Source organism: Ceratotherium simum, chromosome 3 (assembly GCF_057802395.1).
Source record: "Ceratotherium simum simum isolate JZ-2026a chromosome 3, ASM5780239v1, whole genome shotgun sequence".
NCBI lineage: Eukaryota > Metazoa > Chordata > Mammalia > Perissodactyla > Rhinocerotidae > Ceratotherium > Ceratotherium simum.
In genome coordinates this window covers 70,592,125-70,605,455 of record NC_141902.1, presented here as the reverse complement: position 1 = coordinate 70,605,455, position 13,331 = coordinate 70,592,125, and the positions used below count along the sequence as shown (strand labels likewise).

Here is a 13,331-nt window from a genome sequence, read left to right as displayed (position 1 = left end):
GACTCATCGGAGGCCACACAGCAGAGCAACAACTGGCTGGAAGGGGCAGGAGGAGGCAGCGGCTAAGAGCTTAGACCCTTGACTTAAGGTGGATCGGGGATCAAGTCCTCTCTCCACTTCTCATGCCAGGGCCTTCTCCACCCTCAGTTTCCTGAGAAACTGACAGGGTAACAACAGTGCCCACCTGGTAGAATTGTTGTCAGGGTTAGCACGGGTAAAGCTTGTGACCCTGTGACTCGTCGGTAGTAAGTGCTCAGTAAATAGGAGCCACTTAGTGGCAGCAGAGGTACACGTGGGTCAGAGATGAGGTTGGGGACAGCTGGGAGAATTGGTCAGCATGGAAGTGGTGGCTGTGTGACCTGGGGTGAGTGACTTCATCTCTCTGGGCCTCAGTTTCCCCATCTAAGAGGGATGATGTAAAGATTCAGGGAGATGCAGGGGCCAGCAGTACCATAGACTGAGGGGCTGCTGGCTCCTTCGGATGAGCCCTCTGCACTACGCTGCCCCAGGGCAGCCACGGGATTCAGAGCCAGCCCCATCTAGGGCCCTGTGCTTGGCAAAGGGCCTGTACCCTCCCCGCCTCCTGGCCTCCAAGTCTGAGCTGGGTTGGGGGAAGTAGCTACCCTGACCCAGGTGGGGGTGGGGTTCAGGTGCTGTGCTCAGGGGCAGACCTGTTGGCCAGGCTAGGCCCCAGGGGGCTTCCTTTTGACCTGGGCTGGGGTGCTGCCACCAGGAGCAAGTCTGCCAACACATGGGCTCATCAGAACACTGGGTCTCATGGGCTGGAGACTCAGAGCAGCCACTCTAGCCAGTGCTGGTCACGTCGGCAGCTTGTCCCAGCCTCTCAACAGCTCTCTGCAGAGGTAGCCCCAACCCCATGTTATAGAGAGAAGACTGAGGCATAAATGAGGAAACAGGCCCAGAGAGGGCTGAAGACTTGCCCAAGGTCACACAGCAGGTTGGCAGCAGAGCCCAGGCTTCCTGCTGCCACCTTCCCTTAGATTCTTACAAACAGGCAGAGAGTGTCTGGGCCAGAAGGTGGGCAGCGGGAATCTCTGGGTGTTAGGGGTGCAGGAGGAGCTGCTCATGCCGAGGGCCCTCTCCTGGATCCAGGTACACAGTAGGCGCTCACTGTGCACTCGCTCCGCCCCACCCCGGCTCTCCACACAGGCCCAAATACAAGGGCAAATACTGCGTGGGCGAGCGGAAGCGCTTCCGCCTCTGCAACCTGCACGCCTGCCCCGCCGGCCGCCCCTCCTTCCGCCACGTCCAGTGCAGCCACTTTGACGCCATGCTCTACAAGGGTCAGCTGCACACATGGGTGCCTGTGGTCAATGATGGTGAGTCCTGCCGCCCACAGGGACACTGAGGCCCAGCAGGGTGGCGATCTGAGGGCCCAGGTTACCCAGTGGTATGGGCAGGAGGCCCGGTCCCCACCCCAGCCCTGGGCTGCTCCGCACTGTCCTCCCAGCTCCCAGTCTGCAGCCTTGCAGACAGCGCCAGCCCAGCCGGAGCCGCCAGCATGTTGGTGTTGCTTGGGAACCTCCAGCCTGCCACTGACGTGCGTCGTGGAGGCAGTCTTCCCCAGGGCTTCCGTGACTCCGGCCCTGGCTGTCCCTCATGGCTCCTCCTCTTGGGCCCCCAGTGAACCCCTGTGAGCTGCACTGCCGGCCCTCCAACGAGTACTTTGCCGAGAAGCTGCGGGACGCAGTGGTGGATGGCACCCCCTGCTACCAGGGCCAGGCCAGCCGTGACCTCTGCATCAACGGCATCTGCAAGGTGCGCCTCACCCCCTGGCGGTCCTCCTCTGGGTCCTCCTGGCCTCCTCTGGCTTCCCTCCCCAGGCTGGACCATTGGACTTCCCAGCTTGGCTAGTGGAGCCTTTCGATAGTCTCCTGTCACCTCTCAGCACAGCCCCCGCCACTCCTCCTGACACTGGAGCCCTCACAGTCCGCCCTCACACCCCCAGCTCCTGCCTCTGCACCACGGCCTTCCCACCTCATCCCTGCCGGCTTCTGCACTCACGCGCCTGCGCCGCCGGCACAGCCCCAGCCAGGAAACCAGAGCCCAGGCGGTGGCTCGACCTCCTGCTGGTTGGATAACCCCAGGCAGTGGTTTCCTCTCCCGTTGAAAGGGGACCATCCTTGTCCATGTCACAGGGTTAAATGAGGTCACTTAACAGGTCGTCACCTATGTGCAAGGCTCAGAGCCTAGCAGAGTGTGCGTCACAATTCTAGAATTTGCTAGCAATTCTTCTTATTTCTGGCAACAGCAGTGGCTTCTCCTGCCCGCTCAACAAAGCAGCCCAGCCACTTTCTTGCCCCTGCTTCCGGGAAATGAGGCCAGGAGCATCAAGGCCTGGGCTCAGAGGAGGACCAGCAGGGAGGGGCTCACCCCGGTGCCTGGGGCATTGATTCCTGTTTCTGGGAAATTCCTGTCCACCCTGGTCAGGAGCCCGTGGTGTGCCAGCTCCCCTGCCTGCTGTAGCCTTTGATAAAACTCTTCCCATCTCTTTCTCCTGTGACCTGCCAACACGCCTTCATGGCACAGATTGATCTCCCCCTTTCACATCTGAGGAAGCTGAGGCTCAGAGAGGCAGAGGGGGTCACCTGGGGTCAGAGGGCACAACTGCAGGGGGGCTCCCTGCCCTGAGCTCTCTCCTCCCACCCGGGTGGGCCCCTGAGGCTGGGGCCCCAGAGGGCTGGTGGCCAGTGGCCCAGCACCAGGGCCTCCCTCCCCCATGTGTTGCAGAACGTGGGCTGCGACTTCGAGATTGACTCTGGTGCCGTTGAGGACCGCTGTGGCGTGTGCCACGGCAACGGCTCTACCTGCCACACCGTGAGCGGGACCTTCGAGGAGGCTGAGGGCCTGGGTACGGGGTGGGACCGCTGGCGGGGGGCAGGGTGCTCTTAACCTGGTGGTCCTTCCCATCTCCCGGAGCCCTTGCCCTCGGCGCCCATTGTCCCCACCCAGGCTAGATCTGGGAAGCCACCCTGCTTGGTCCAGGATCCTTGCAGGAGTACGGGCATCTTGGCCCAGGTGCCAAAACCTGTCCTCATGGGGAGTCTTCCTGTCCCGGGGACCCCAGGCTGGGCCCATCAGGCTTACAGGTGGCCCTCAGCCCTTTCAGAGGCTTGCTGTCTTCTTATAAAGCTTCAGAGACCCTCCAGCTCCACTCCTTCACCTCGGGACCTGTTTTGCATATATTGCTTAAGTGCTGACTGTGTGTTAGGTCAGGGGGACGTGGAGGTGAAGAGCTCTCAGTCTGACAGGGTGACAGAAACTTTTAGCATGACAGACGCGGTGGAGGGAGGCCCAGAGGGCTGTGAGAGCACTGAGGAAGAAGTCCTGACCTGAGAAGTCAGGGAAGACTTCCTGTAGGAGGTAGAAGTTGAGCTGAATCATAAAACACTCAGATGAGATGGGGAGAAACGTTGCACATGGAGGAGAGAGCTTGTGCCCAACAAAGCTTGGAGGCAAGAAGGCGCATGCTCTGTTGGGGGACTTGTAAGGGAGGTGGGGCCTTGAATGCTAGGCGAGAAGCTTAGCTCTCACCCCGGAGACGTACTCCAGTGTGGTGGTTAAAGCCCAGACCCTGGAGCCTGTTTGAGATCTGAGCAAAACCCTCAGGCAAGTTACTTAACCTCTCTGGGCCTCAGTTTCCTCATCTGTAAGATGGGGATAGCAGTTGTACTATGTCATACAGCAAAGTGCCTAGAGTAATGCCCGGCCTGTGATGGGTGCTCCTGAAGTGAGAGGATAAACAGGCTGTGCAGGAATGAGGAGGATGTCCCAGGGGAGGGGCCCAGGAAGACTGGTTTCTCAGAAAGGTCGTGCTGGCCCCAAGTGTAGGGGATGGGCCCAGCCTTGTGACATGGAGACCAGCAAAGGTCTTCAGGAGAGGGCATGGGCCGGGATTTGAGGAGCCCTTCAAGGGTTTGGTGACCTAGGACAGGTCTAAGATCTGCCTTTTGGGAGAGCTCTGCATGGGCAGCTAACGGTGGAGTCTGGCGTCATTAGGCAGGGGCGAGTGGGAAGAGGTGAGAGGAAGGGGGCAGCCAGCCCTCTTACCTCTGTGCACAACCTCTGCACCATGCCCGGCCCACAGGGTATGTGGATGTGGGGCTGATCCCCGCCGGCGCTCGCGAGATCCGCATTGAGGAGGTGGCCGAGGCCGCCAACTTCCTGGCCCTGCGGAGCGAGGACCCGGAGAAGTACTTCCTCAACGGTGGCTGGACCATCCAGTGGAACGGGGACTACCAGGTGGCGGGCACCACCTTCACATACGCACGCACGGGCAACTGGGAGAACCTCACGTCCCCGGGTCCCACCGACGAGCCCGTGTGGATCCAGGTGCCTGCCTCCTGAGGCCCAGGTGGGGGTGGAGTCCGTGGGACCCGGGCCCTCTGGCAGGAGTAAGTCCAGGGACAGTCACAGGGCCTGGCTCTACTGCTGGAGCCTCTGCCTTGGGTTCCCCATCTCTACAACAGCCCCGTGGGGTAGCCCCAGGTCCCAGAGGTGGCGGGAGTCAGTTCCTTTAGAATGGTTTCTCTGGGTGGCAGGTCCTGGGTAGAGGGAGAGGGCGCCTCATGCTCACAAGGCCCCACCTGCCTGCCCCAGCTGCTGTTCCAGGAGAGCAACCCCGGGGTGCGCTACGAGTATACCATCCACAGGGAGGCGGATGGCCACAGCCCGGTCCAGCTGCCTGAGTTCTCCTGGCACTATGGGCCCTGGACCAAGTGCACGGTCACCTGTGGCACAGGTGAGGAGAGGGGCGGGCACAGCTGCTGCCCAGCAGGGCCTTCGTCTCTGGGCAGGGACCCCTGGCTTCAGCCTCCAGCTCATTGCTTATTTGCTGGGGCACGATGAGCTTGAATGTTGCTTCTCTGGGCCTCAATTTCCCCATATATAAAATGGGGCTAGCAATAGCCCTGTCTCTGAGGTCCATTGGGAGAGTAAATGAGATGAGGCAGGCATGGCACCTAGCATATGGCGAGCGCTCAATATATCTCGGCTGTGGGCATTCTCCCCGCAGAGTCCTTGGCTACTGCTCCCTTTCTTATTGCTCAGCTCTGGCAGGTCTTGTTCCTGTGTTTCTGCTCCATTCTGGAGACCTGACCCCTTCACACTCCCGGAGCCTTAACTGAAGCCCCCCATCAGGGTGGGCTCCTCCCCCTCCCCTGCCACAGACGGGCTGCCCAGGGGCCCCCTCCTCCCTGGAGCCCTCCAGCTTCTCCTGGGAGGCCCAGAGCCTGATGCACCCTGGGATGCTGCCGCAGGAGAGGCTTCCCCAGAGAGGAGGAGGAGGAGGAACAAGGGCAAGGCAGCAGGGACAGGAGGAGGGAGCTGGGACGTGACAAGGGTCTCCCCACCCCCGCTCTGAAGCCTGTGAGCCCAATGGCCCATTCACCACATTCACTTCTTTTAATGCTTTAAAAACATATAATAATTTGACTACCTCTCACTCTCCCCACCGCCCCGGCTCCTTCAGGCTCCCCCCACCCCTCGGCCCCGTGGTGTCCAGGGATGTCAGGGTCAGGTATCTGAGATGAGACATTTGAACATTCCTTAAAAAGCTTTTATGATGACAAAATGAAAACTGGCCCACTAAAACTTGGCAGAAATCTTCAAAAGCTATTAAAAGCATCCTGTCCCATGTAAGTGTCTTTAGATTTACAAATGTGAAGACAAAAACATTTGACGAACTAGACACTGGGGAATTGTCTTTCGGCAATGGTTGCTTCCTAGGTGGACGGGTTAGGAATGGTTGAGCAGCATGTAGCAGGATCCTGACCGGTGGTGGCTGGCGCAGATAAGGGTTTATTTGTCTCCGGTGGGTAGAAGTCCCCGGGTGCACAGTCCAGCCTGGGGGGACGCCCTCAGTGCCTTTGGGGGCCCGGGCCCTGCCTCCCGCTTAGCCCCGCTTTCCCCGCACGCACGCGTGTCACAGAGGGCATCCTCCTTCCCGGCCTCTTGCCGTGTTCCAGGCAGGAAGCAGAAGGGGCAGCGGGCTGGCTCCCCGCGAGGGACTCGGGCCTTTTTCTCCCTGGCAGGCCTGTGTCCCAGACCCTGCTGGCTGCAAGGGAACTGCGGTGGGGAGTGTTTTCAGCAGGTCTCATTGTTATGTTGAACACGATCAGAATTCTCTTAGTAAGGAAGGAGGGGGTGGACGCGGGACTGGAGGCTCAGGGCAGGGACAGTTTGATCTTCTAGGCTGAGCGGGGAGCAGGGTGAAGGCAGAGACTGCTAGAATTGGTCCTGTGCTGGCCTCCACAGGCAGCGTGGGGGTGTACGTCGAATGTGAAGAGCACAGCTGTGCAAAGACCCAGAGGCAGGCAATGGCAGAGGGTATGAAGGGCAGGAACAGTGACACAGCTAGTGTGGGGGCCGGGAGTGGGGGCTGCAGGGCAGGAGAGGAACGCCTGGCTGGGTGGTCTGAGGATTTCCTCCTCAGACTTTTTCTGAGCACTGACCCTGCTGGGCGGGGTGTGGATGGTGGGGTGGCGCTTAGGCTGGGGTTGGAGTTGCACACTAGCAGCAGCCGGCCCTTGTTGAGCTCTGACCATGTGCCAGGCACAGGCTGAGCCTGCACACACTTGACCACGTGTTATCCTCACACCTGGGCTTTAAGGCTGGTATTATTATTATTTTTGTGTGTGTGAGGAAGATTAGCCCTGAGCTAACATCTGTTGCCGATCCTCCCCTTTTTGCTGAGGAAGACTGGCCCTGGGCTAACATCCGTGCCCATCTTCCTCTACTTTATATGGGACGCCGCCACAGCATGGCCTGACAAGCGGTGCGTCAGTCCGCGCCGGAGATCCAAACCCCCGGGCCGCCGAAGCGGAGCTCGCGAACTTAACCACTACGCCACTGGGCCGGCCCCAGGGCCGGTATTATTGTTACTCCCATTTATAGATGAGGACACTGAGGTTCAGAGAGGCCAAGGGAGCCCAAGTCCTCCCAGCCAGGAACCCGCGGGGCTGGGCCGCCACTCACTGAACCTCCACACTCTGCTGTCTCCCCAGTGGTCAGGGTAAAGGCCAGAAGGCCCGTGAGGAGGGGGCGGTGGGAGCCTGCCTGCATCCTGACAAAGGCAGTGAGGCCCTGTTCTGGGGGGATTCTGAGCAGAGTGGGTGTGGCTGTGTCTTTGGGTGCAAGGCAGCCGGGGCAGGGGCACCCTGGTGCCAGGCCCAGGCTGAGCCCCCGTGGACCCCCAGGCATGCAGAGGCAGAGCGTGTACTGCACAGAGAAGCAGGCGGGGCCTGTGGACGAGAGACACTGTGACCCCCTGGGCCGGCCCGATGACCGCCACAGGAAGTGCAGCGAGGAGCCATGCCCCGCCCGGTGAGCCTGCCCTGACCGCTGGCCCCCCAGGCTCCTGACTCCTAGGGGTCCTGCTCCTGCTCCAGGCCCCACATCAGGGGGGCCCTGGGAGGAGCAGAGGGAGCTGACCTCTTAGCCTCTCTTCCCAAGGCTGAAGCCCCAGGCCCTGGTGCCCTCCCACTCCAGCCTGGGCCTGGGTTCCCCCTAGGCAGCCAGCACGAGCCTGGGACATCCCTGCTCACTCGTGTTTGGATCTGTGGATGTGGACACAGGCCTTGGGCCTTGCCCAGGTCCCCCTGGGGTGAGGGTGGCAGGAGCAAAGGGAGCTGAGTCCTGTCACTGGGCTTGAGGGGCCAGAGTGCTGACCCAGGCTTGGCGCTCTGGGGAATCGTCCCCTGGGCTTAGACCTGACCTCGCTGAACCCTGAGTGCCTGGGAGTCCAGCCAGCCCCATGCTGATGCCACCTGTGTGCCCCTGCAGGTGGTGGGCAGGTGAGTGGCAGCGGTGCTCCAGCTCCTGTGGGCCCCGGGGCCTCTCCCGCCGGGCCGTGCTCTGCATCCGCAGCGTGGGGCTGGATGAGCAGAGTGCCCTGGAGCCACTCGCCTGTGAACACCTTCCCCAGCCCCCTGCTGAAACCCCTTGCAACCGGGATGTGCCCTGTCCTGCTACCTGGGGCGTGGGCAACTGGTCTCAGGTAAGCATCAGGATGGGGAAGGGCCTGCCTCCAGCTCCCTCATCGGTCTTTGGCTACCGCGAGGCACAGACAGCCTTCAGGGAGCCCTTACTGCTGGGCGCCATGGTGGGAGGGAGGCTGGGGCATTCTGGGTCCAGCCCCTGTCCCCAAAGCCTCAGGGACTAGGATGCCCTGGCAAGGCATGGCCACAAGCCATGGTGTCGAGCTGGGCAGGACCAGAGAGGGCTGGCTGAGGCCTCTGCCACTCTGACATCCAGCAGTGAGCAGGGTACCCTGCCATGCCCCAGCTTCTCCCGGCCTGAGCCCCTCACCCTGCCTCCCCTGTAGTGCTCGGTGACGTGTGGGGAAGGCACTCAGCACCGAAGTGTCCTCTGCACCAATGACACCGGTGTCCCCTGTGATGAGGCCCAGCGGCCAGCAAGTGAGACCACCTGCCCTCTGCCGCCTTGCCTGCGGGCCTTGGACACGCTGGGCCCTGAAGGCTCAGGCAGCGGCTCCTCCAGCCAAGAGCTCTTCAATGAGGTCGACTTCATCCCCCACCGCCTGACCCCACGCCCTCCACCTCCCTCGTCACCCGAGCCTGCCAGCATGGGCAATGCCATCGAAGAGGACTCTGAGCTTGGCCTGCCGGGGCCAGTGTTTGTAGACGACTTCTACTATGACTACAATTTCATTAACTTCCACGAGGACTTGTCCTATGAGCCCTTGGAGGAGCCTGACCCAGATGTGGTTGGCACAGGGGATTGGACGCCCCCACCCCCAAGCAGTCCCTCTGAGCCCCCTACGGGTACCCCCGTGCCTGCCATAGAGCCTCCTGGGGCTGAGGAGGAGGAGGCACTGGGAGATTGGTCCCCTACCCCTTGGCCCACCCAGGCTGACTACTCCCCACCCCCACACCCGGAGCAGACCCCTGGGAACCCCTTGGTCAATTTCTTGTCCGAGGAAGATGCCCCCATGGGGGCCCCAGACCTTGGGCTCCCCAGGTTGCCCTGGCCCCCCACTTCAGTCAGCACGGAGATACCTGCTGCCCCTGGGAGCCAAAACAAGTTCCTGGGACGGGAGGAGAGCCAGAGCCAGCCACCCCCTCCACGGTGGGAGAGGACCAATGAGGTTTCTGAGGATGATGAGGAAGCCTTAGGCCGCAGAGTGCCCCACCTGCCCCAGAGACCCAGCCCCACGTGGCTCCCTTGGTCCTCCGTCAGCACTACCCACTCCTCTCCGAGTTCTGACACGGTAGAGCTGTGGACAAGTGGGGCCATGGCCTGGGAACCAGCTCTGGAGAGTGGCCTGGGGCCTGTGGACAGTGAGCTGTGGCCCACTGTGGGGGGAGCTTCTCTCCCTCCTCCTCCCACAGCTGCTCTGCCAGAGACCCAGGGCAGGGACAACCCCTTGGAGCCGGGGACTCCTACCCTTTCAACACCAGGCCTGGCCCCACGGGACCTGCAGACCCTGGCAGTGCCAGGGACCTTCCTTCTGACAGCCCCGACTGGCCCGGGGCACACACCCTGGGTAACTGCCATGAGCCCAGGACCCTTGGGCCAGCCTGAGTCCCCCAGCCCTGAGGTGCCCCCAAGCTCTGTGCTCCTGTCCACACCAGCTCAGGACACCCCGGCCAACAGCATCAGAGTCCCTGAGGCCCAGCCCCTGGACCCCAGGCTGGCCGAGGAGGGGCCCCCCCTGGACCTGCCGTCTGCCAGGAATGCCAGCTGGGAAGTGGGGAACTGGAGCCAGGCAAGTAGTGCAGGGGCCTGGGTGGGCTGGGGGTTTCAGCAGGACCTCGCTGGCTCAGCCTCCTCATCCGGAAAAGAGCAGGACAGGAGTCTGGCTGGCTGTCTGCCCTACCTCCCGGGGTGCTGGGCATCCTAGGATTAGGGAACTGACTGCCAGTCGTGGGTGGGAGGAGCTTTGCCCTGGCTCAGTCATACTGCCGTCCATGTACCCCTGGGGCCAGGGTGCCCTGTCAGACCTGTTTCCCATCTGAGCAGTAGGGGTGGGGTGAGGGGGCCCATCTGCCCTCGGGCTTGCATGCTCCCAGGGACAGGGAGCTCACCCCCGGCAGCTGTGTTGGTGGGGAAGCCTCCATGGCTCCCAGGCCCGGCGCCGTCCAGCAGGACCCAGCAGGGTTACCCTGGGCTCAGCCTGGCTCCTCCAGGCGTGGCTCAGGCCCTTGCCACCTGGCTTCCCCTCAGTGGCTCCACCCTGCTTCATCAGGGCCCACAAGGGTCTGAACTACATGAAAGAAGCTGGGTTGTGCCCCCCAAACACCAGCACCCCCAGATTGTCACTGCAGGAGAAGTGAGCTTTCTGTTTAGATCCCTAATTTGGGGGTGGAGAGGGACAGGCTGAGGCCCCGGGAGGAACCCCGACTTCCTTCCCAAGTGCTTCTGGGAAGCAGTGAGCCTTGTCAGGACAGCTGGGTCACCTCACCTCTGTCCCCTGTGAGCAGGGACAGTTGGTGGCGGGGGGATTTGACCTTTCGTCCTCTCAGTCTCCTTGGGAGGCAGGTGGAGGCGCCCATTTTGCAGATGAGGAAATTAAGGCCCAGAGGAGAGGCCCTGGCTCTGCCGAGGTCCCACTCTCCTTGATGGGCAGTCATGAAGGCTAGGGGGTGGGGATCTGCTTTGCCCTCATGGCCTCTGCGCACCCCCCAGTGCTCCACCACCTGCGGCCTGGGCGCCGTCTGGAGGCCCGTGCGCTGCAGCTCCGGCCGGGAGGAGGACTGCGCCCCCGCTGGCCGGCCCCAGCCCGCCCGCCGCTGCCACCTGCGGCCCTGTGCCGCCTGGCACTCAGGCAACTGGAGTAAGGTGCGTGAGGACAGAGAAAGCAGGCAGCCTCAGGGGGCAGGGTGGAGCCCAGGGGCCCTCGGCCTGTGCTCAGGAATCAGCTGCAGCCACCAGAGGGGGGTGCTCTGTCTTTGTACTTTCTTGTATTTAATTCCTAGACGCTTTCGAATCTTCATCTTTCTTTGGTTTGACCTGCCCTGAGCTCCTTCCCTTGTTGGCTGTATCCTTTTCTCCTTACTTTCTGTCCCCCTAGGGATTTCACTGTCACCCATTCTCCTTTGTTCCTCTCTCTCTCCATCTCTCCCGTCCTGTGGCAGCCCCTGGCCTCACTGCCTGCTGTCCGAGGCTGCCCTGGGACTCTTCAGGGACTTGCCCCAGGCCGTGGGGGTGGTCTGATGCCTGCATTGCCACACCCCTCATGGGGTCATGCGTGTGCATGCATGTGGCTGTATGTCCACACACGTGTCTCTCCAGTGCTCCCGCAGCTGCGGCGGAGGTTCCTCTGTGCGGGACGTGCAGTGTGTGGACACACGGGACCTCCGGCCACTGCGGCCCTTCCACTGCCAGCCGGGGCCTGCCAAGCCCCCTGCCCGCCGGCCCTGCGGGGCCCAGCCCTGCCTCAGCTGGTACACCTCTTCCTGGAGGGAGGTGAGGCCTGGGGGTCTGGGATGGGAGTAGGGGGCATCCTCAGACCCTGGCCGTGCCCTGACCCCTTTCCCTGCCCATCCTGCCCTCCCAGTGCTCCGAGGCCTGTGGCGGCGGCGAACAGCAGCGTCTGGTGACCTGCCCGGAGCCGGGCCTCTGCGAGGAGGCCCTGAGACCCAACACCACGCGGCCCTGCAACACCCACCCCTGTACACAGTGGGTGGTGGGGCCCTGGGGCCAGGTGAGCAGGCGGGGAGTGGGGACAAGTGCTCAGCAGGCACTGATCAGTCCTTTGTGCATTTAGGAAGGAACTGTTGAGTGTACTCTGCGCCAGGCTCTCTGTGGTCACTGTAGATACAGTGGTGACCAGACGAGGTCCCCCGCTGCTGGAGCTTACAGCCTGCCAAGGGGAAACGGACTAAAGACAACAAGTGGACATGTGCTGTGGTGTCAGGGAAGGCCCTCTGAGGAGGGGAGTTCAGAACTGGGACTGGAGGAGTCAGTGATGTGAGGGAGAGGCTGAATGGGAACAGCAAGGGCAAGGTGTGGAGTAGGAAGGCTGGACGCAGGGTGCTCCGGGAACCGAGCAGAGGCCAGAGTGGCAGAGCGGGTGGGAGACGGGCCAGCGAGGCCTCAGGGTGGGCAGGACGCGTTCCTGCCAGGCCTGTTTGGAGCTCAGAGGTTCGAGAATCTCAGTCCTTGTCCCACTGGCTGCTCAGTGACTCTGGCCGGGCTGCTTCGCTTGGCCGGGCCTCTGTTTTCTCATCTGTAAATGAGGTGTGAGGGTTAAGTGAAGTCACACAATGAGGCACTGAGCACAGGGCCTGGCACAACATGGGCACGGATTAAACTTATTTTTAGGGCTTTTTAAAAACATCAGACCCCAACGGATAAGAATGAAGCCTGACCCGGGGTGGTGGGCCCTGGTGGAGAAGCTTTCTGCCTCCTCCCTTCTGCTGCCTACGGGCTGCAGCAGGTCCTCCAGCCCCAGAGCCCCTGCCCAAGCCTTGGGCATGTCCCATCCTGCGTGGGACTGGCAGCTTTCCCTGCCTCTCTCGGGCCCCCTCTGCCTCGCTGCAGGTGCAGCTCCTGCAAGTGAGCACTTGGTGGGCTCCGGGGATGCCAGACCCTCCGAGGAGGCATGGGGGCAGGGGATGGGAGCAGCGAGATGCCAGTCAGGCAGGGATGGCTTCCTAGCAGAGGAGGGGGCTGCTGCGGGGCTGCCTGATCCCCACTGCGAGGGCTGGCCAAGGGGGATGCTTACCCCTCCCCCAACTCCCTGCAGTGCTCAGCACCCTGCGGTGGTGGCGTCCAGCGGCGCCTGGTCAAGTGTGTCAACACCCAGACGGGGCTGACCGAGGAAGACAGCGACCAGTGTGGCCACGAGGCCTGGCCTGAGAGCTCCCGGCCGTGCGGTGCCCAGGACTGTGAGCCCGAGGAGCCTCCACGTGAGTGTCCCCACCCTGGCTCTCTGCTGGGGGTGGGAGAATGGGGAGGACAGTGGGGAAATGGGAATCCTCAAACCATTGCTCCCACAGCACTGGCTGACCGATAATTGTGAGGCCACAGGGTGCCACGCAGAAGCTGGGGCTGTGCCGGGGTCCGAGCCCAGGGGAGTCCAACCCCGCGGGCAGCCCACACGCAGCTTTCTCTAGCTCAGCGGAAGAATGGAGGCAGCAGCCTCGGCCCCCAAGTTGCTATGTGACCTTGGGCAAGCTCTTTTCCCCTCCGGGTCTCAATTACCTCCCAGAGTAAGGACAGGATGTCCCTGAGACTGTGTGGAGACCAGGCCTGGGTGAGCCCCCGTCCCCAGCTCTGGCCTGTCCTTTTCCTGGCCAGAGGCGGACTGCCCAGGGTGAGCTGTGTAACCCCAGGAAGGGCCTCCC

At 62.2% G+C, this 13,331-nt stretch overlaps 1 protein-coding gene across 1 annotated transcript in view; it reads left to right on the top strand.

The window, feature by feature from the left end:
• ADAMTS7 (ADAM metallopeptidase with thrombospondin type 1 motif 7) overlaps positions 1–13,331 on the top strand; it is a 46,665-nt gene that overhangs the window by 30,855 nt on the left and 2,479 nt on the right. The window contains exons 12-23 of the mRNA XM_004421877.3: positions 1,171–1,340; positions 1,646–1,779; positions 2,752–2,872; positions 4,109–4,353; positions 4,621–4,762; positions 7,218–7,344; positions 7,804–8,017; positions 8,345–9,748; positions 10,669–10,821; positions 11,275–11,448; positions 11,540–11,686; positions 12,731–12,893. Of these exons, the coding sequence (XP_004421934.1) occupies positions 1,171–1,340; positions 1,646–1,779; positions 2,752–2,872; positions 4,109–4,353; positions 4,621–4,762; positions 7,218–7,344; positions 7,804–8,017; positions 8,345–9,748; positions 10,669–10,821; positions 11,275–11,448; positions 11,540–11,686; positions 12,731–12,893 (3,194 nt within the window). The remainder of the gene's footprint in view (positions 1–1,170; positions 1,341–1,645; positions 1,780–2,751; positions 2,873–4,108; positions 4,354–4,620; positions 4,763–7,217; positions 7,345–7,803; positions 8,018–8,344; positions 9,749–10,668; positions 10,822–11,274; positions 11,449–11,539; positions 11,687–12,730; positions 12,894–13,331) is intronic.